General features: G+C 41.4%; 1 protein-coding gene across 1 annotated transcript in view; it reads left to right on the top strand.

Moving 5' to 3' along the window:
• Window positions 1-3,204: 3,204 nt before the first annotated feature.
• Window positions 3,205-20,462, top strand: part of LOC308105071 (alpha-1,6-mannosylglycoprotein 6-beta-N-acetylglucosaminyltransferase B-like) — a gene marked incomplete at both ends in the record, with an annotated part of 32,150 nt that continues 14,892 nt past the window's right edge. Inside the window, 8 exons of the mRNA XM_080455704.1 lie at window positions 3,205-3,230; window positions 7,410-7,525; window positions 11,882-12,017; window positions 12,519-12,661; window positions 14,783-14,850; window positions 16,450-16,623; window positions 17,194-17,364; window positions 17,756-17,919. Of these exons, the coding sequence (XP_080311830.1) occupies window positions 3,205-3,230; window positions 7,410-7,525; window positions 11,882-12,017; window positions 12,519-12,661; window positions 14,783-14,850; window positions 16,450-16,623; window positions 17,194-17,364; window positions 17,756-17,919 (998 nt within the window). The remainder of the gene's footprint in view (window positions 3,231-7,409; window positions 7,526-11,881; window positions 12,018-12,518; window positions 12,662-14,782; window positions 14,851-16,449; window positions 16,624-17,193; window positions 17,365-17,755; window positions 17,920-20,462) is intronic.

The raw sequence follows: 20,462 nt of genomic DNA, 5'->3' as shown, positions 1-20,462 counted from the left end.
CATGGGAATAGTATATAAAATAGTCATACAAAAAACATACAATACTGTTCTTAATTTTTGTTTTAAGTCATACAATGTCCTAATACTTTATCATTGTTAGCCTTAATTGTTCACAGCACAGCTATCTGTTTTTGTATTTAATTGATTGATGTTTGTTGCAATAAATAGCCTACATGAAATGGAAGTGGTCGGATTCAATTTACTTAATTTGTTGTGACAGTTCTGTGGTCTCTGCTTTGATTCACTGTCTGCTGACGCTGCTGCATCTTGTATTCTACACTAGAGTGATGCGTTTCTTTTTGCTGTTTATTTTGTTGTGGGGTGTTTTAGCTTATGTAGTATATTTATTTATTTTATTTTCTGTGCAGCACTTTGGTAACCTTGCACTGTAACAGTGCTAACATGCTATATCAGGCGCGCGGGAAGTCCTTAATACCTAGGGGGGCTGTGCGTCGGGGGGGACTCTTCGCGCCCGCGCAAAGCGCGAGCGCGCGATGTTTTTGCGATTTTTTGGGGGTTTTCTGTGTTTTTCCCCACATAAAAAGGCAGAAAGACAGTGTAAACACCAGGTTGAAGTTCATCCATGACCGTAACAGACTGCTATGATCCATAAAATATATATATATTATAAAAAATAAAATAAAATAAAACTCTTTTTTTTTTCTTTTTTTTTTTCTTCCCATCACCAGGGGGGCTGCTCCCATCACCAGGGGGGCTGCAGCCCCCATAGCCCCCCCCTTCCCGCGCCACTGTGCTATATAAATAAAGCGGATTGGATTGGGTTGGGTTGTTAAAATAGCACAAAACAAAACAGAATGCAGTTCACAAGTATGGGGCTCAGCCTATAATTCATTATTGATCTGACATGCTGCATGCCATGAGTGTACAGTTGTATTTTCTCAATTAAACTTAATTCAGCTAATTAAATATAAGCTGTAGTCATAATATCACACTGTTACAAAAAGTAGCTGAAAACCTTATAGCCACTAATTATTTTAATATAACGATCCAAAGTGACACATTTACTTGATTAAACAATACCTTATACTCTTGGTTGATTATTTATAACTGATATAGGCTACTCAAACTAATAAATGACTACAGTGACCTTACTAAACATCTCTGTGTTTGCTGTCAATGAAAGAGTAAATCTGGGTAAAAAAATGGTTTTAAACAATTACCCATCTCAGTTGTGTCATAATGAACCCTGATTATCAGTGGGTATGTCTGTAGATTCTGTCATTCTGCTGGTGGGTTTCAAACCATCAACCTTCAACCTTTTGTTTACAAAGCATTTATTTCTCCTACACCACAGCAGCATGCAATATACAAGAAGATTCTGGATGGTGATGATTGGTCTGTAGTATAGCCTACAGAGGAACTGACAGTTTCATTGTATCCATAACGCCGTTTGGCCATCGGAAAAAACATCTAAAAGCTTTAATTTTCAATAAAAAAACAACAATAATTTAATTAATAACTGGCATTCTGGCATGCTATTCAGAGAAAGATTAGAGCCAGTGCAAACTTAGACAAAACATGAGGCTGAGGTTTTGATCTCACACCGGATAGCTCACCAAGTTTAGCTGGATGGAAATATGTGACCACTCTCTGGTGCATCAGTAAATATGCAGTGAGAGGCTTTCATTGGTCTTCTCTTCAAGGGTGCTTATTTACTGGTTCACAACTTAGCCTGTTATTAATACTAATACAACCAAACATACAATAGCTCATCAAACTAAGAATAAATCTAATGTCTTGATGAATTGAACACACAGGACCACAATGGAAACAATCCCTCGGGGCTTTTTGTGTTGTTCTTTTAGCATTATTGTATAACTGTACCTCTGTACTGTTTGCAAACTGTTAATAAAGTATTCAATCAATCAACCAATTAAATGTCTGAGACCTGAGATGACCTGAAGTGGCTTTTGTACTGTAATTAGACATGGGCACAAGCCAGTATACAGCATGCCTTAACAGCCATGGTACGTGCAAGGCCTCAGAAATAGATGGTGAAATAGAAAGCGTTCCTGATCAGATATTTTGACAGCTGTACACAGCATGACAATTCTGATTTGGCATCTATTCTGTGAATCATAATCAATCAAAATCTAAAGGACCGTTGATCCCTGGTTATGTTGTAGTAATATGCCACATCTAACTTTAAATTACGTACGTATGTATGGCAAGTTCATTATTTTGTGTGGTCTGTTGAGTCTCTTCAGTCTCGGAAGGCCTTATTTACCTTATTAAACACATTAAAATGGGCTCCCCAGTTGCGTGTCAATTCAACAACCGAGGCTCTGGCCAGCGCGGCTCAAAGAAAACATGTCACCCAATAGCGTGGGCTCCATTGTATCTCTGAAAGGAGCAAGAAGCACTCTGGGTATTGTGTTCCATAGAGGGGAGTCAGGTTACCCGGGCAACTGCGGGATGGCGACTCACAGGCCTGGAGACACAGAAAAGGCAAGGCCAGAGAAGGAGGGAAATTAGAGAGAAAAGGCACCAAAAAGGAAGCTAGAGACTTCCAAGACCCCAGGATTCTTTCCTTATTTTTGTGTTCTTGTTTTGTTTTGAAAGCAGGAGTGACGGTTGCCATCGGGATGGGACCAATACCAAAGGAGGTGAGGGTTTATGTGTGTGTGTGTCTGTGCGTGTGCGTTTGTGTGTGTGTGTGTGTGCGTGTGTGCGTGCATGCGTGAAGATGCGTGTGTGCGTGCATGTGTTGGCAAGTGTTGAGACATCTCTATAACTGTTCCTTTTTGACCACACAGAATAGAGAAGTTGGGTGTGAAAAGCAGAATGGCTGTGTTTGAGTTCAGCACATGTTTTTTTCATTCTGATGAACTTGTTCAACACAAACACAGGAACACTGCATGCTGAATAGGCTTGTCATAGCCAGTCATTACAACATACAAATTATACCAGAGAATTATTGCACACTATTTATGCCTAACAAATTATTCTGGCTCGTCTGAGCTGGAAAATCTGACCTGCCATTCATAGGAAAGAGAGAAACAACTGCTCATTATTCATTTTCATACCCAAAGACTGAAGTGAAATGACTTCCACTCACACTAAACAGTGTGAGTGGAAGTCTGTCCATGTACTTATATTTATGCACAATGTATTTGTTTTACTTACAGATAGCTGCAGTGTTCATCTCTTGACAGTCACACTCAGCACTTACAAACTGAGGCCATGCGTGTTGCACTGCGGCTGCGCAGGTAAGACTTAAATACTCATTAGCCTCAAATCCTGAATTGGGGAACAGGAAGTAAAAAGAAACGAGTATACTGCATCTTGTTTCATTCGCTTAATTGGTGCATGTGACATCACCGTATTCACATCTCTGCAGTCTGCACTGATGGATAATCTGCTTGTTATTGCTAACAGAGAGCAAACAATGCAATTTTAAATATATCACTCTCACAGGTCCCATCTTTGCGCATGTGGACATTGAATTATGGGGATAAACTGTAGCCTTGAGAAAACTCAAGTCAAGTCACAAAAAGCATTGCTTGACTTTGGTCTTAAATGACTTGAGACCTGACTTGGACTTGCACCGAAAGACAAAAAAAAACAGCTTTGATCATATGAAACATTACAGAACAGTTAATAAAACAAAAATAAATCTCACACAGATATAAAACAAGGAACAGGAAGGAATGTATAAAGAAGTTACATGACATCATCTACATAAACTACCACTTTTCATGTAAATCTTATAAAAATGTCTCCCTGAGCAGCTCACAACCATTTTATTTCCTCATATATTCTGAACAACCCAACACAAAGTTCTTTCATCTGACGCGATGAAGTTAACCACATCTTTTAGCAAGAGAATTGAAGGGTATAGAGCTGAATCAAAAAACTTTATAGGGAGTTGGACAACTGTGTGTGTGCGAGCGTGCATTCATACTATTCTGCACACACGCACACGCATATATTATGCATGCGTATTAGCATGTGTTTAGCTTGGATTCCCTATGTTTCTTTGGACCATGGTTTCTGGGTTGACTGGTCGGATGAAACGCTTCTACATTGCTCTCTCTGCCCCAGTAAAACTAGAGCTGGGAGCCCATTGGACCAGCGAGTCAAATGAACACACGCCACAATGGCACATCACTCTTCAGATGTTTCTTTTGACACACTGAGGTCTTAATTTGAGGTCATGGAAGAATTTTGTCTCCCTTCTCTCAATGCACTTGACGTAAAGCAGAGTGGCTTTATTGGGGGGATTTTTAGTTTTATTGACTCAGCATTGTTTGGTGTTTTGAGTCTGTACCACACTACGCAGTCAGTGTTGGGAAAAGTTCTCAACTGTTTCACTTGAGTAAAAGTATCAATACTGCAATGTAAAAGTAATCTGTTAGTAGTAAAAGTCCGGAATTCAAAATGTACTTAAAAGTACAAAAGTATTGGTATGAAAATATACTTAAAGGGCAAGACCACTTTGGTAGAGGTTTGGGTTGTGTAGTTACCTCGCCATGATGTAACTCCAAAGGTGGACAAGAAATAAAAAAATAATTGCTGCATTGATTAGAAATTGATAATTCAAAATATGCTCCCCATTGACTTACATTGTACAGTAAAACAGCTCTCAAAGTCGCTCTTTTAGCATGTAAACAAATGTAAACAAAGTCGATTCAGACAATATAGAACATCACCAAACCCAGTACTGTTTTTTTTTTTTATAAAAAATTTAACTTACTGTTGATTTAGCTATTTTTATTAGAAAGAAAACCTGGACTGGATCGGCGGATCCGGATCCGGATCTTCAAATAGTAAAATCATCAGGAAGTTGACATTTTTATTAAAAATATAAACAGTACTGGGTTTGGTGATGTTCTATATTGTCTGAATCAGCTTAGTTTGTGTTCGTTTACGTGCTAAAAGAGTGACTTTGAGAGCTGTTTCAGTGTACAATGTAAGTCAATGGGGAGCATATTTTTTATTATCAATTTCTAATTAATGGAGCAATCATTTTCCATTTCTTGTCCACCTTTGGAGTTACTTCATGGCAAGGTAACTACATAACCCAAACCTCTACCAAAGTGGTCTTGCCCTTTAACGTACCAAAAGTAAAAGTACTAAAATGTTTGAAAATAGCAGATCTACAAGCTCACAACGTGTCGCAATGCGAGCTTGTAGAACGGCTATTTTCAAATAGCCTAGGTATAAAATAGGGCTAAAGTGGTAAATGTACAGTATGTTTCATAATATCATAATTTATATCTGAAAAGTAACTACTAACTAAAGTTTTCAAATAATTGTAGTGGAGTAAAAGTACAATATTTGCCTCTGAGATGTAGTGGAGTAGAAGTAAAAGTATTGGAAATTGGAAATACTCAAGTAAAGTACAAATATCTCAAAATTGTACTTAAGTACGGTACTTAAGTACATGTACTTAGTTACTTTCCACCACTGCACACTACGCAGTACACATTACACAGTACGTTCAGAGGAGGGTTGGAGGGTTGGCTGTAATGTATTATACAAATATGGAGAGAGACAATACAATTGAGCCGCAGTTGTTTATTCCATTGTGCAGTTTCTGTATTTTCAGTGGTTCATTTAAAATAGTTAGACTTTGGCTTTCAAAGGTCTTTTTTATTGAACATCAGGGATATATAAAACAAATGGCATTTACAGGAATTCGATTTTATCCCTTGCGCTGGTTGTTTGCTGTTGTATTCAAGCAGATTACTGTGAGAGAGTGAGTGAGTGAGTGATTGAGTGTGCGCGCATGCGTGCGTGCGTGTGTGCGTTCCTGATAATGTGGGAAAAACATCAAACCTGTTGATTAGGGACATATATTTTTTTATATACATGCTTGTTATACTATGGAGATGTTGGTTGATTGTTCACATAATTATGTAATGTTATTTAGAAAGACATAATACCGTTTGCTTGATCACAGATGATGTTTACCTGGTATTCTAGTTACTTTAGCACTTCTCAGTTGCTTTGGTACATTTCTCAAATCATCCTCAACATTTGCAAAACAGCAAGTGTATTCTCAAAACAATTCGTACAAACAGCACCACACAATGGATTACTTACAAAACCCCACAACTTGCTCAAAATCCTTAGTTTTTCTCTCAAGAGTAAATATTTATGTCATTGAACATGTAATTGCCGTCAGAAAGACAAGTTCTTGTGTCATTGTCTACAAACAAGATAGTCAAAATGCTTGGCCATGTTTATAACAGAGTATTCTGTGTTTTCAAATGTAAACAATGACTAAGGTTTTGATGACAATGATTGATGACATGTGTCCAGCATGTGACATCAGTCATGACATGACAAATCTATGATGTATGACTCTGCATTTGGCCAAGGTTTCAGCAAGATTACAGCTCCTTTCACTTGGTGAAATGGGGGTGAAAATAGTGGTACTTCTGAGACCTACTGGCAGCATGCAACGTTTTTTTTCCCTAAGAGACACATGGAGTAACTACTGTTAAAAAATACAGTGACACAGTACACAGTACAACACAGATTGCCAAGAAATAAACTGGCAACACATCCTGTCCAATATCTTGCAAAGAACTAATGCCTAAATTTTTTGGGGGGTAAGACTATTTAACAGAGAAACAGTATAGTACATTTTGATCATTATGACACAAGAAATGGATAATGTACGAAACAGCAGACAATTGTACATAATCATTAGCATAAATGTGCCAAAGCATGTGATTGCTTTTTCAAAAGATTGAAAATGTGCAATTTATGATACGCACAACTGACTAGATGATGTGACAAGTAGTTTTAAGACTTAATTTCAATTCTGATCTGGGAGATGAGAAGTTTTAATAATTTTCTTTGTTTACTTGACATTTTACCCTGTCATTTGTTGACCAGGGTTCATGTCACTTACTCCAATATATCGCACGGCACTTGCACTGAAAGTTTCTCTGCATGACAGTTTCTGCCATGTCATGTGCCTGAATTGTAAATCGTATGTGGTAAAGTTGGTGTCCCCGACTTCATTTGAACTGCAGTTTCAAAACGTTAGGGTTTGGGTTATGCAACGCATTTATGTGTTATGATGATTTATGGTTAGATCAGATATGGTTGTGGTTAGGGTAAAGGGATGGAATGAATGTAAATCAATTCAATGTCCCCAAAATCAACGTGTGTGTGTGTGTGTGTGTGTGTGTGTGTGTGTGTGTGTGTGTGTGTGTGTGTGTGTGTGTGTGTGTGTGTGTGTGTGTGTGTGTGTGTGTGTGTGTGTGTGTGTGTGTGTATGTGTGTGTGTGTGTGTGTGTGTGTGTGTGTGCCACCTGCGTACGTGTCTGTGCACGCGTATGTGTGCGCTCGTGCATGCCTGAGTGCGTATGTGTGTGTGTGTGTGTGTGTGTGTGTGTGTGTGTGTGTGTGTTTTGTTGTGCCCCCTCCAGTGGTTGCCTGCTGCTGTGTCTGTGTGTGTCAGTTTTCGGCCTACTGTTGCAGAGTCTCTGGGTCCCTCCTGAGATGACCAGCAATGAGCGTGTTGGAAGCGCACCTGAAGAACAAGGTACGACAACATACATGAACAACACACAAAAACAACAATATTTAATACCAATATAACACACACACACACACACACACACACGCACACGCACACGCACACGCACACACGCACTACTGTACATATACACAAAGTATAATATATACATGTATACATACATGTACATACATAGTTACATAGTATATTAATGTATGTATTTATTTATGTATTCATTTATTTATTTATAGTTTCAGCTTGGTCAAAAGGTTCATCACCATATAAGTAGGAGACATGCTAAACAGGCCATTTCCGTATGCATTGTGGAAACTGAAACTGGGTCTTTGTTGTGTCAAACTCAGCGGCGGACTGGCCATTTGGCGTACCGTGGGCAAATGCCCGGTGGGCCACTGGGCCATTTCTTTTTTTTTTTTATATATTTTTGCTCCCGTTTTAGGATTATTACGGTCATTTCCGGGTCGCGCCTTAGTGCGGCTGCAGAGTTCATGTGCAGGACTGGTCTGAAACATTGAAACTCCCGCCCCCCCCCCCCCCCCCCCCGTTGACAAAACGGCCCGGGGGGTGGTGGGCCGGTTCGGACCAAAATGCCAGGGCTGAATTCCGGTCCCAGTCCGGCCCTGGTCAAACTAAAAGGTTTCTTCCTTATATCCATAGACATGCAGCATCACTACACATGATCATAATGTTGATCCCAAAACAAATGATGACGAAAATTAAAAAATCTGTCTTTAGGTCCTGCCTATAATTCAGCACTGAGCACTTCACTGTGTGCATCTAAGAATACCAGAAGAGTTTCCATCGTTTCATATGTTTTCCAGAAATGTATTGTGCCTTTAGGGGGCTAGACCTGATCTGACAGCTGTCTGCCCCCATGGCTGGCTGGAGGTTTGTACACAACTCGCGGTGGGTCCTTGAGCATGCCTGACAGTTGTGGGTTTGTGGCCAAGATATGCCATGTTCAAATCAATTGTCTAGCCAAACTGTTTTCCTAAAGGGGGCATTTAACCTCCAAGGTTAGAGCGAGAACATATTGTCAACATACCTCCTGCAGAGGATTATTTTGTAAAGAATCTGTCTTTTTTTTTAATACATCGCTATGAACAAATTAGCATATCCCGGCGCCATGGTTGTCCTGGAATTTCTGCTGCACATGCCATTGTCAGGCAATGGATAAAATAAACAACAAACAACAAAGCAGACCCAGAAAACCCTCCTTCAATATTGTGAAATGTTTTAGTTTTAAGTTATTAATACCTGATGGATCTTGTTTACACGCCCCCAAGTGAGTATTGGTATGAGAGAAGGCTAGTGTACATCATTTGGAATTTGTGAACGATGGTATCATCTTCGTCTACATAGTAAATCATGTTATTATGATTTATATTATCAGAACAATCCATTGCATACTCAGCTATTATTATATGTGTCATTTGAGTAACCCAATATCAATGGTGGAAAAAGTAGGCTACTCCAATTTTTTACTTAAGTAAAAGTACCAATACTGCAATATAGAAATACACTTTTACAAGTAAGAGTCCAGAATTAAAAATTGACTTGAGTAAAAGTACAAAAGTATTGGTAACAAAATGTACTTAAAGTACCAAAAGTAAAAGTACTAAAATATTTGAAAATAGCCGATCTACAAGCTCACAACGCGTCGCGACGCGACGCGTTGTGAGCTTGTAGATCTGCTATTTTCAAATAGCCTATGTATAAAACAGGGCTAAAGTGGTTAATGAATGTTTTATAATATCATAATTTATATCTGAAAAGTAACTAGTAACTAAAGTTTTCAAATAATTGTAGTGGAGTAAAAGTACAATATTTGCCTCTGAGATGTAGTGGAGTAGAAGTAAAAGTATTGGAAATGGGAAACACTCAAGTAAAGTACAAATACCTCAAAATTGTACTTAAGTACGGTACTTAAGTAAATGTACTTAGTTACTTTCCACCACTGCAAGAGCTCATCATGGCACAAAAATATTTCCCACCCTTGAAAAAAATAGTGTCCGTATATAATCGTATTGAGTGGATTAGCAGCACACAAAGTGATGTTTCACAAACAAACGGACAACCCTGTGAAAGAATCAGATACAGTGGTTACCCACGCATGAGAACAGTTTCAGAATGGAACCAGGGAAAAAATGATTTTAACCTAAACAATTCCATCCACTGCCTCCTCAATACGAGGAAAATTTTTGAATAGACAATCAAAACCACCGGTGCATCTCAGCCACAGACCCACAATTGTTCTGCACTTTCGGGGACCCACCACGGGTTGTGTACAAACAACTACCCATAGTCCTGAGGTCATGTCGGAAAATAAACCCAACCCAGGGAAGCTGTGTTCACCCACAACAGATCGCCCTGGTTCAAATTTACTGCCAAATGTTAAGCACATAAAAATGATCAAAAATCAAAGGCCTCATCCAGTAACACTTAAACAAAATTGTCATTTGTTTCCTCATGTGTCCCTGTGGCAAATTCTCACATAAGCAAAACTACCAGAGGCCTAAAAAACACAAATGTTAAAGAGTACTGTAATGATGTTATTCAATATTGTTGCTATGACTTCTATGGTGGCCTAGCATCAGTGTACTTAAGATAACACATTAAAACGCCTATAGAAGGAAAGAGGAGGCCACAAACACGTACATGCTCGCGCAGACGACACGCACGCGCGCGCGCACACACTCACGCACGCACGCACGCACTGACGCACGCACGCACGCACGCACACACGCACACACACAGATTATAGCTCTGGTATGGTTTAGTCATCCAGTCACCACACATCACACATCCCACTTGAAGATATTTTTTACTGGGAACCCACCTCATCTGTTTGCCTAGAGATCCATCCATCACTACCTCTGTGCACAATGCACCCCTGGGGCTGCTCAGTACTGACACACACCCTGTCAGCTGAGCAAACAGACAAGTGACATGTGTGTGTGTGTGTGTGTGTGTGTGTGTGTGTGTGTGTGTGTGTGTGTGTGTGTGTGTGCGTGGGGGGGGGGGGGGGATTAGATTATTGGCTGCAGGTGTGTCTCAAAAATCTACCTCTCCATTTCCAGCATTTTACACATTTAAGTCATTATGCAGATTATCCTAAAAGTTGTAAGTTGAAAGACACTCCAATTCCAAAGCTGTTAATTTAAAAAAAATACAAGAGAAATCGATTAATTGTTTTTTTCTTCTTAATGCAATAATGTTTTATTGTGCAAAACAAAGGCAAGAAAATGAGTGGTGTACAGGAAGCATGAGTGAATAACATGACAGGGCAAGGTTTGGGACGAGAACGTGTGCTGAAACATGACCTCAAAGCGACACTACAGCAGCCAGCAAGCCATGATGTCATCAAGTTGAGCTGAGGGCTACGCGTACCCTTTAAGGCGTCTGTATAAACATTAACGTAGATGTGTGTGTGTGTGTGTGTGTGTGTGTGTACGTGACGTGTGTGCATGTTTGTGTGCATACGGGTCGGCCCTCTCAGACCGCAAAGCAATGCGAGACGACTGTAATTACTCGCAAAGCTCCAGTTACCCTTCCAACAATATTTGCTTGTCAGAAGTTATGAGTCATTACTGTCTTTATCTGTCCTAAAATAGTCTTTCTGGAAATTTTAAGCCTATAAAAATGATTGGATGTCATTACTCCATGAATGTAATATGGAAAACACACATAACCATAATCAAGGTTTTTACTTCTATCAGCTCAACCTAAATAAATAGCATTACATAACCCTGCCTTGACGATATAGGGAACAACATTTGCTCCCAGAGGAAAGGATTTGCAGTGACATAATGCACTGTATGTACGGTATTCTGTAGAATCAGAAACATTATGAAAGGACATAATATGATAATGTACCAGTATGGCATTATGACATTAACTTGCCGTGACACAAAGATTACAGTCTTATTACATGTATTGTGTGTGTGTGTAAGTACACACACACACACACACACACACACACACACACACACACACACACACACACACACACACACACACACACACACACACACACACACACACACACACACACACACACACACACACACACACACACACACACACAAGGCTATACAGTATGTATCATATATATACAGAGAGAGAGAGTTGCATAGCCATTCCAAATTATACTGTCGGTTCAGAAACCTGCCTACCAGTGACATCATTGGTAGGCAGGTTTGGTCATTTCAAACAAAATGTCTAACTTTTAAAATATGTTTATTAATGCATGAAAGTATTTTATTTCAGAACGCTATAACTTTCCAGGAAGAGAAAAGCTGTTGTTTCCATGACCTTGGAATCCCCATCAATGATGTGATTTGTGGTGTGTTGTGTCCTATTCAGCTGCAGGTCAACGTGGCCGCAGCATGAGACGGGTGTCCCTGCGGCTGGAAGCTCTGAGCTCTCAGGTACAGAGGCTGACCAGGGAGAGAGAGGCTCCGCAGCCTGCTGGAGATGACATCAGTCTAATACTGCAGAGGTAGACGCACGCACGCACGCACGCACGCACGCACGCACGCACGCACGCACGCACGCACGCACGCACGCACGCACGCACGCACGCACGCACGCACGCACGCACGCACGCACGCACGCACGCACGGACAGCATTTCACTCTTACTTCATACCTGTGGCGGGGAATCCAACCCAATGGCGTTAACCACTTAAACCCCATATGGTTGAGTCCCCCAGGGCTCTATACTAGTGTCTTTTCTGTTTTCTGTTATTGTGGAGAAAGCTTTGGCTGAAAATATCATATCGACAAGCGCCACGCATTATGAGCTTGTCGATATGATATTTTCTGCAAAAGCTTTCCTCACAATACGGAGTGGTGGGGTTTGGGTGTTTAAAATACACATGTTTTGTATCTGTGTGTGTGTGTGTGTGTGTGTGTGTGTGTGTGTGTGTGTGTGTGTGTGTGTGTGTGTGTGTGTGTGTGTGTGTGTGTGTGTGTGTGCGCGTGTGCGTGTGTCACATCAGTCTCAAACAGGACCACAGAGGCATAGTGCGGTCAGTAGAGAGGGAACTGAGGAGAATGTCCGAGAAACTAGAGCAGTTCCACCGTCATCATCCTCAGATTCAAACACCGGAACCAGCACATGATGAACCCAGAACACAAGCAGGTAAGACCAAAACGCACATCACAAATGCACTATCTGAGAATTACCCGACAACCCCTTTAATTCTTTAAAGAAATAGTTCACCAGAAAAATGAGGGGGGGGGGGGGGGGCAGGTATAATACATTTTGTCATCAGCTTTTCAGATGGCTGAACATCTTTGCACTTTAAAGGAGTAGTTCACCCAAAAAATTACTTATTTTCTATCAATTACACACCCCATGAAGCCTTGAATTCATGGAGATTTTTTTCTTTTTGACGCATGCCTGAGCCAATAATTTGATGACCGGGTGTTTCAGGTAGGAGACTCAAAGACACTCCTTTGAGTCTCCTACCGGATACATTAGCATCTTTCCGCCGGTAATCACATTATTGGTTTAGAAATGCAACAAAAACAAAAAAATCTCCATGAATTCAATGCTTCATGGTGTGTAATTGATAGAAAATAATAATAATAAATAATAAATAAGTAATTTTTGGGGTGAACTACTCCTTTAAAGTGCAAAGACGTTCAGCCATCTGAAAAGCTGATGACAAAATGTATTATACCTGCCCCCCCCCCTCTTGTTGACAAAATGTACAACAGAGAGGTCTGGATTAACCACTTTCAACCGGTATCCCTATTTTGGGCGCAAAATCGCGATGCATTAGCTTGTAGATCGCTGTTTTATTTTTGAAAAAGGGCTTAAGTGGTTAATACTTCCATAATGTAGCATTTTGGCATGAGCACTGAACCAAATCCCTCCCCCCTCCCTACTGGTCGCAAAGTTCATTACCGGGCCATCTGTGGTGGTCGGTGTGATAGACTCCCCTCCCTAGTCAAATGTATGGTTCATGGTCACGCTAGAGGTTAACCACACAGAGAAATTAACAAGCTGTGATGATGGAGGGTGTGAACGGAGGGGTCGAAGGCCAGTTGAGTGCAGGTGGTTCTGGGGGATGGAGTCCTTGAATGTAGGGGGGGAGGGGGTTTAACAGGTCCCACGGAGCCGGCGCGGCTCGACTGACCACGGGGAGGAAAAAGTTTATGTCCCTGCAACGGCCCTCCAGAGAGGTGTCAGATGGGGTTACTCACCCTGGCTGGCACGCGAGGGGGGGGCGGGGTTGACACACACGAGGGGAGGCGAGGACGAGAGGAAGGGCAGAGAGAGGCAGAGAGAGAAAGACAGAGAGTTTTTGGGAGTGTATGTACTCGACACTGAATAAGGGGATTCATAAAGCACCGGGCCACACAGACACCCCGTTCTCGCGTTTGAGCCGACGCACACATTTTCTAAATCTGAAAGCACTCCTAAATATACACAGACTCCCTCATACACAGAAGCAGCACACGCACTCACTTGCACACACACACACTCCTCCCCCGTGAGCACCCCTCACCCTTCTTCCCTCACATTACCTCACACCCATAAACCACGATTGAATTACCCAGGAGTCCTTTCACCAGCTTGTCGACTCGTTCCCCTGTTTTCTCAAACGGAGTGCTCTCCCCCCATCCCCCCCCCCTCTCTCTCTCTCTAAGTCTCTCTACAGCATATCACTGTTTTCAGGCCTTCGCACCTTGGCTGTTAATACGAGTTCTCTTGTCTTCTCTCTCTCTCTCTCTTCCTCTCTCGCTCTCTCTCCCCCTCTCTCTCTTTTACTAGGTTGTTTTACACAGTTAAGAACTGTGTGTTTTGGCAGCAGCTAGCATTGTAAAGGAGAATGTTTGGTAGGAGGCAGGTGGGTCAGGTGTGTGTGTGTGTGTGTGTGTGTGTGTGTGTGTGTGTGTGTGTGTGTGTGTGTGTGTGTGTGTGTGTGTGTGTGTGTGTGTGTGCGCGCGTGTGAAAGTTCATTCCAGTTGATTGACATTGGCTGGAGAGGGTGGGGGGGCTTACTGGAAGGGGCCTCCGAGAACACTAGTACCTTTAGTCTCCGGCTTCCTTTATGCATGGCAACACTATACATGGCTGCTATTCACTGTGCACACTTCAGCCAAGAGATTATATATTGCCGTTATTATCCAATGTTGTTCATTACCCGCATTGAGCTAACTTCACAATGTGCTTGTTGTTAGCAAAGCCAGGTTCGTAGGATAATTATGCATTCAAAATGGCCATGTGATATACGGTTGATATCTCATGCAGAAGGCCCCCATGAGGAGTGTGAGGTGCCAATGGATCATGCATATCCTGTCTGCGCTGAGAAGGTGGAGGTGAGAAAGTGAAAATGTACATATAACTACCTATGCAGCACCTCATTGCTATATACTGTGCTGGATTGGTTCCCAAACAGTGTGCTGACTGCTGAGGCACAAGTTCAGGTGTGCAGTGGGATTTTGTGACAACCACACATTATTATTGTAATAGATACAACTTTAGAAAAAAATATGTTTTTTTGGTACTATATCAGTTCTTTGTTCACACTCATTTTAGCCTGACGCTCAGCCTGAATTTTCATTTCGTTTTGCTAAAATATTTTTTTAGGACGTGGCTAGCGATTCAGGGGCTGAAGCCAGGCTTAAGGCTACAGTCATTTCCCAATACAGAGGCAAATTAAATACTCCAAAAATATAGTAACCACTTTCAACCAAAGAAAAATAAAAGGTATGTCATTATAGACATCATTTATTATTAATATTGATATTAGTGTAATAATAATAGTGTAAAAGTGTAAAAATTGCAAAAATAGCCAATCTACAAGCTCAAAACGTGTTGTATCGCGAGTCTTGCAACATGTTATGTGCTTGTAGACTATGAATACAGGTGTGCCTTGAGATTTAAAGTTAAAAAACCACTGATATACCGTATACATGCAAAGGTGTTGTAAAATGGATCTATTATACACTATCTTTTTTAATATTGTACTTTTATTAACTTTTATTTCTAGGCAGTAATCCACAAATAGGACAAATGTGAGCTGAGAACATGATTGATTAACAGGAACCACAGAAGGCTTCTGTGGGTTGCACTGGAAAGCTCACAGATGTGAATATTTGTAAATGTATAAACACAAAGCACCAGAGTGTTAACAAAGCAAAAAAACAACAACGTTTTGATCTTTTTACATTTTCTCCCCAATTTAGTCAGTGCCAATTTTCCTCTCCATGTTTGTAGTGGCCCTGTCACTGTCAACCCCTACTGTTGGTCTTAGGGTGGGTGTGTAGACAACCACATGTCTCCTCCGATACACATGCAGTTACCAGACACATCTTTTCACCTGACAGTGAGGAGTTTCACAGGGTGGGGGCATAAGGTGTGTGTGGAGAGGGACATGCTATCCCTACCATTTCTCCTCCCAGCAGACCAGCAGTGATTTAGCGAGAGAAATAAGCAACCAGGTCTATGGAAACAAGCAAAAAAGAAGCGACCATATAGGCCACATGAGGCTAATTGAAAATAGCAGATCTACAAGCTCACAATAAATGATACACTAGTTCTTCTGTATGCAGTTGAAGGCATCATGATAGTTTAACCAGCGAATTACATATTTGCAAGTGATGTCCCACTGTTTTCCTTAGTGGAAACAGCACAATTTAACCACTTTCCCTATTTTGGCCATGTCATAGACAAAAATGTTCAACGAGTTTTGAGATTATGCAAAGATAGCAAAGATAGCAGACCTATAATAAGCGCACATCACGTCGCATGAGCTTGTAGGTGACCTATTTTAGCTATTCGTCGTACAACAAAGTAAATAGGGCTTAAGTGATTAAAATAAGTCATCTGGCCTCTTATACTTTGGGATATGCCTCCTTCCATTATTTCTTTAGCTGTAACATCATTTCTCTCCCTCTCCATTGGACTGTTGCCAGTTCCTGCGGTCCCACTGGCAGTCAGACCCCTGCTATGCCTTTTATGGGGTGGATGGTAGCACCTGCACCATACTGGCCTACCTCAGTCAAACAGAAGACTTCTGTCCCCCCCGTCCGGGAACAAACCATTTTGCACTGCCATGGCGCCAGAACCTGCACTCCCATGCAGAAAAGGTATCTAGATGACAGGCCAATCATTTTAAATGTCGATAGTGTGTGTGTGTGTGAATATCACATTATGGCATTTATGTCTTTTGATTCAGTATGAAATATATGTTTTTTAGCTAAAAAATACTACTAAAACTAAAAAGTAAAGTTTAGTAAAATCCTGTGGCGCACTTTCTCTGTAATACATGAACCCATTAAGACCGGGAAAGCATCTGTGTTATTTTAGATTTTAACCACTTTAACCACATTATTTTATGGTTTGGCTATTCAATAATAGCAGATATACAAGCACACAAGCTTGTAGATTCTTTTTGCAAATCTTTGAATATAGTATATATTTTTTTTATTTAAGTATTTTTTAACTCAAATCTTTGCTTCTGGGGGGTCCCTGGAACAAAAATATTTTGAGATGGGGGGGTCCGCGGCCAAATACATATAAAGTCTGGGGGTCCACCTTGACATGAAAACGTTTTAGAACCACTGTATAGTAACGTACGTTTTTCAGAAAACTGTTCGTATTTAAAAGACACTTTTAGATTAGGCCTCAGTTAAGTATCTCACGTCTGTACCCTGCAGGCCGAGGTGCGGACCAGCCTGAGCTCCTTGTACGAGGCAATCAGCAACAACAACAAGGGTCCTGCAGTGAACTTCATCCGCTCCAGAGTGGAGAGGATGTCAGAGCAGTGGATGCGGGCCGCCTTGGATATGAGTCCAAACAGGACCAAGACCACCCCACCTCAGTTGAAGGTACAACTCATTATAGCAGTGGTTCTCCACTAGTGGTCCCCACTAGTCCTTGAAGCCGGGGTTCCCCATGCAAAATGTGTCATTATAGCATCAGTTTAACCACTTAAATTGTATTTAAAAAAATTGCCGATTTACAAGCTCAATTTTGAAAATACTTTAACACAAATCTTCTGTTCTGGGGGTCCTTCGCACAAAATCTTTTCAGATGGGAGTGCGCGGCCAAATACATTGAAAAAGTAAAAGTTTGACAACCAGTGCATTAAAGGATATTGAAGGAGAGGATCACTGCAACAAAATATATACAGTAAAATGCATAGTGTTAATTTAGTAAATGTACAATCCTACCTTTGTAACTCCCTCCACTGGGTCTCCTCCACACACTGTATTATAGGTGCTTCTCTTCCCCGGGGTCTTGGCTGCAGGGCAGCGCTTTGGGGCCATGGTGGAGAGGGGGGGCCCCCTGGGAGAGCTGGTCCAGTGGGCCGACCTCGGTGCCTGTCTGACCATCCTGGGTCATAATCTGACCATCAGCACTTCGCTGCAGCACCTCCGCAGGTATAGCACCTCACCTCGATGTCCTCCTGTCATTAATCAGAATTTCATTAGCCGTTTTTTCATGGTATAATAAACAGAGCAGAGTTCAACGTTACGACCATCTGGAAAGATTGAACGAATCAGGCCTCCTGCACATTTATATTTGAAATGACACTCAATCACTGACCATTTCCAAATGCTCTGTTGAGAAGGGAGTTTGTTTATAAACATGGCAAAAGTGCTGCAATGTGGGGCGCTGGCTGAATCACATTGTGGTGATCCATTGGCATTGCAACTCCCACAATGGCCCCCGGTGGCTCACCAAGAAAGAGTGCAGTATACCACCTCTTCAGATTTGCCTCCCCCACCTAATATAGGGCATAGCGGTGGCGGCCAATTTCTGGTTCCACTCCAAAAAAATCCAATGCATTTTTCCCATAGAGATTTCCAAAAATATTGATAACAATTCATTTAAGCCTAGAATCAAGCCATCCAGGGTCCTGGTGAATCATGACCATAAAACATTTTATTCTGTGAAAAAAGATTTTATAAAATGACAAAACAAAGGCTATTGATTAAATATAGTATATCTTATAATTAAATATTCATTTTTGTCTATACCCTATAATTCCCCTTTTTATCATTCTAATTGTCTCCGCCAGGCCGAAAGGCATGGCGCAAGAGTATGTTTTACCCCCTGTCCGTCCGTGTGTGTGTGTGTGTGTGTGTGTGTGTGTGTGTGTGTGTGTGTGTGTGTGTGTGTGTGTGTCCGTCTGTCCTGTCCGTGTGTTAGCAGCTAATCTCCGGCACCGTTGGCCCGGTCGCTGCGAAACTGTTCACACACACTCCCTGGATGCCAATTCAGAACCTCTGCCTCAAATTCACATGGGCCTGTTATAGCGCCACCTGGAGGCCGATTTGTGCAAAACCCTTTTTTTTGAGCGGTGTAGCCACTCCTATAAGTGGATTTGGGACCTATCCGTGGCAAAAGTTTTTCTTTCCGTCGCGAAAATGTGTCTTTCGCTGTACTGTGATTGGCTGATTGGCTGTGACGTACTGTGATTGGCTAGCGAGACGCATGATGAAATTAACTTAGAACTTCGCTCATAAATAGCACCGCTCACTTCACACTGGGACGCTTAGACTGATGCTGCAGTATTGATACTTTTACTTAAGTAAAAAAGTGAGCACATTTACCACCACTGCTACAAGATCACAATGCCAAAATTTTGAGCTTGTAGATCGGCTATTTTCACTGCTTTAGCTTGACTCTCTTGTATGCTGTAAGCGTAAAATGATATCTTATAAACACATGAAGACACAAGAGAGAGAGAGAGAGAGAGAGAGAGAGAGAGAGAGAGAGAGAGAGAGAGAGAGAGAGAGAGAGAGAGAGAGAGAGAGAGAGATTCATGGGCTGTGACAAATACAATGTACAATTCGCAGTGAATGAGTATGTATGAGTTCATTGCAATTAATTGTATTGAGGGAATAGAAGTTTCTCTGTCTGATTTCAATTAATGGCAAAAAAAAGTGGATTTGCCGGGAGAAATGGCTTTCAACAACCTACAGCAGCCATGGTTTTAAGTATAATTTGTTATTTCTACCAGAGTGTATAGCAGGGGTATTCAACTAGATTAGACAGGGGGACAAAATTGTTAAATTAATTGAGGTCGGGGGCCACAGGCTTATGTAAACAAAAAAAATATGAACCAAATGTTCATGGTTAACCGGTAACTGTTTGTAACCAGTTAATACCAGTCGCGAGTTTTTCCATTTTTTTTTGTTTTGCCAGTTCCCACCTGATGTTGTGTGGGAGTTCTGACTGCTCCAGATTGTACTGAATAACTGCTAGCTTGCATAATGTCTTCAGACTAGGTCTTAAATCTAACATGAACAGTTTATCAGTGAATACACACGTATTAGTTACACGGATTGGGCCAAAGTATTTTCTGTATCCTCCAAAGAAGATGATACGATCTCCCACCATGCAACAGCACATACTATTCATTGGACGGGGGCCGTTCCCTTTGGACTCAACCTCCGTCCAGGAGAAGGTCTTTGGATTAAATTTCCACAGATCATTGAAGTCCTTGTTCCAGTGTTGGCCACCAAATATGTACAGCTCTCCATTGTAGGCAAAGGCTGAATGATCCCGGCGTCCTTCTGGAAGAAGCTGTGCAGAAGGAGTGCTCAGCCAGCAGTCGGTCTCTGTGTCAAACACACTAATGTTGTTACCATCGAAAGACCCTTGGTCCTCGCCCCCAAATACAAACATCTTTGTCCCGATGATGGTGAGAGAGTGACCGGAGGAAAAAGGTGGCGGAGTGCCTCTGGTATTAATTAAAGACCAGACCATTGTGGTGGTGTCCAACTTGTAGATGTCATTAGTGTATTCATCCCTCCATTTGTTGGATCCTCCATAGACATATATGGCCTTCCCCAAGACACAGGTTAAGTGGTAGCGGGAGGACCTCAGCTCTGGAGCATTCCCAGAAACCCTGGGCTTGAACCATCTGTGGGTGTCGACATCAAATGCATAAAGCAATTCGCTACAAATGTAGATG

The sequence above is a fragment of the Gymnoscopelus braueri genome (assembly GCF_963280865.1).
Source record: "Gymnoscopelus braueri genome assembly, chromosome: 17".
NCBI lineage: Eukaryota > Metazoa > Chordata > Actinopteri > Myctophiformes > Myctophidae > Gymnoscopelus > Gymnoscopelus braueri.
This window is presented reverse-complemented; position numbering and strand designations above follow the sequence as displayed.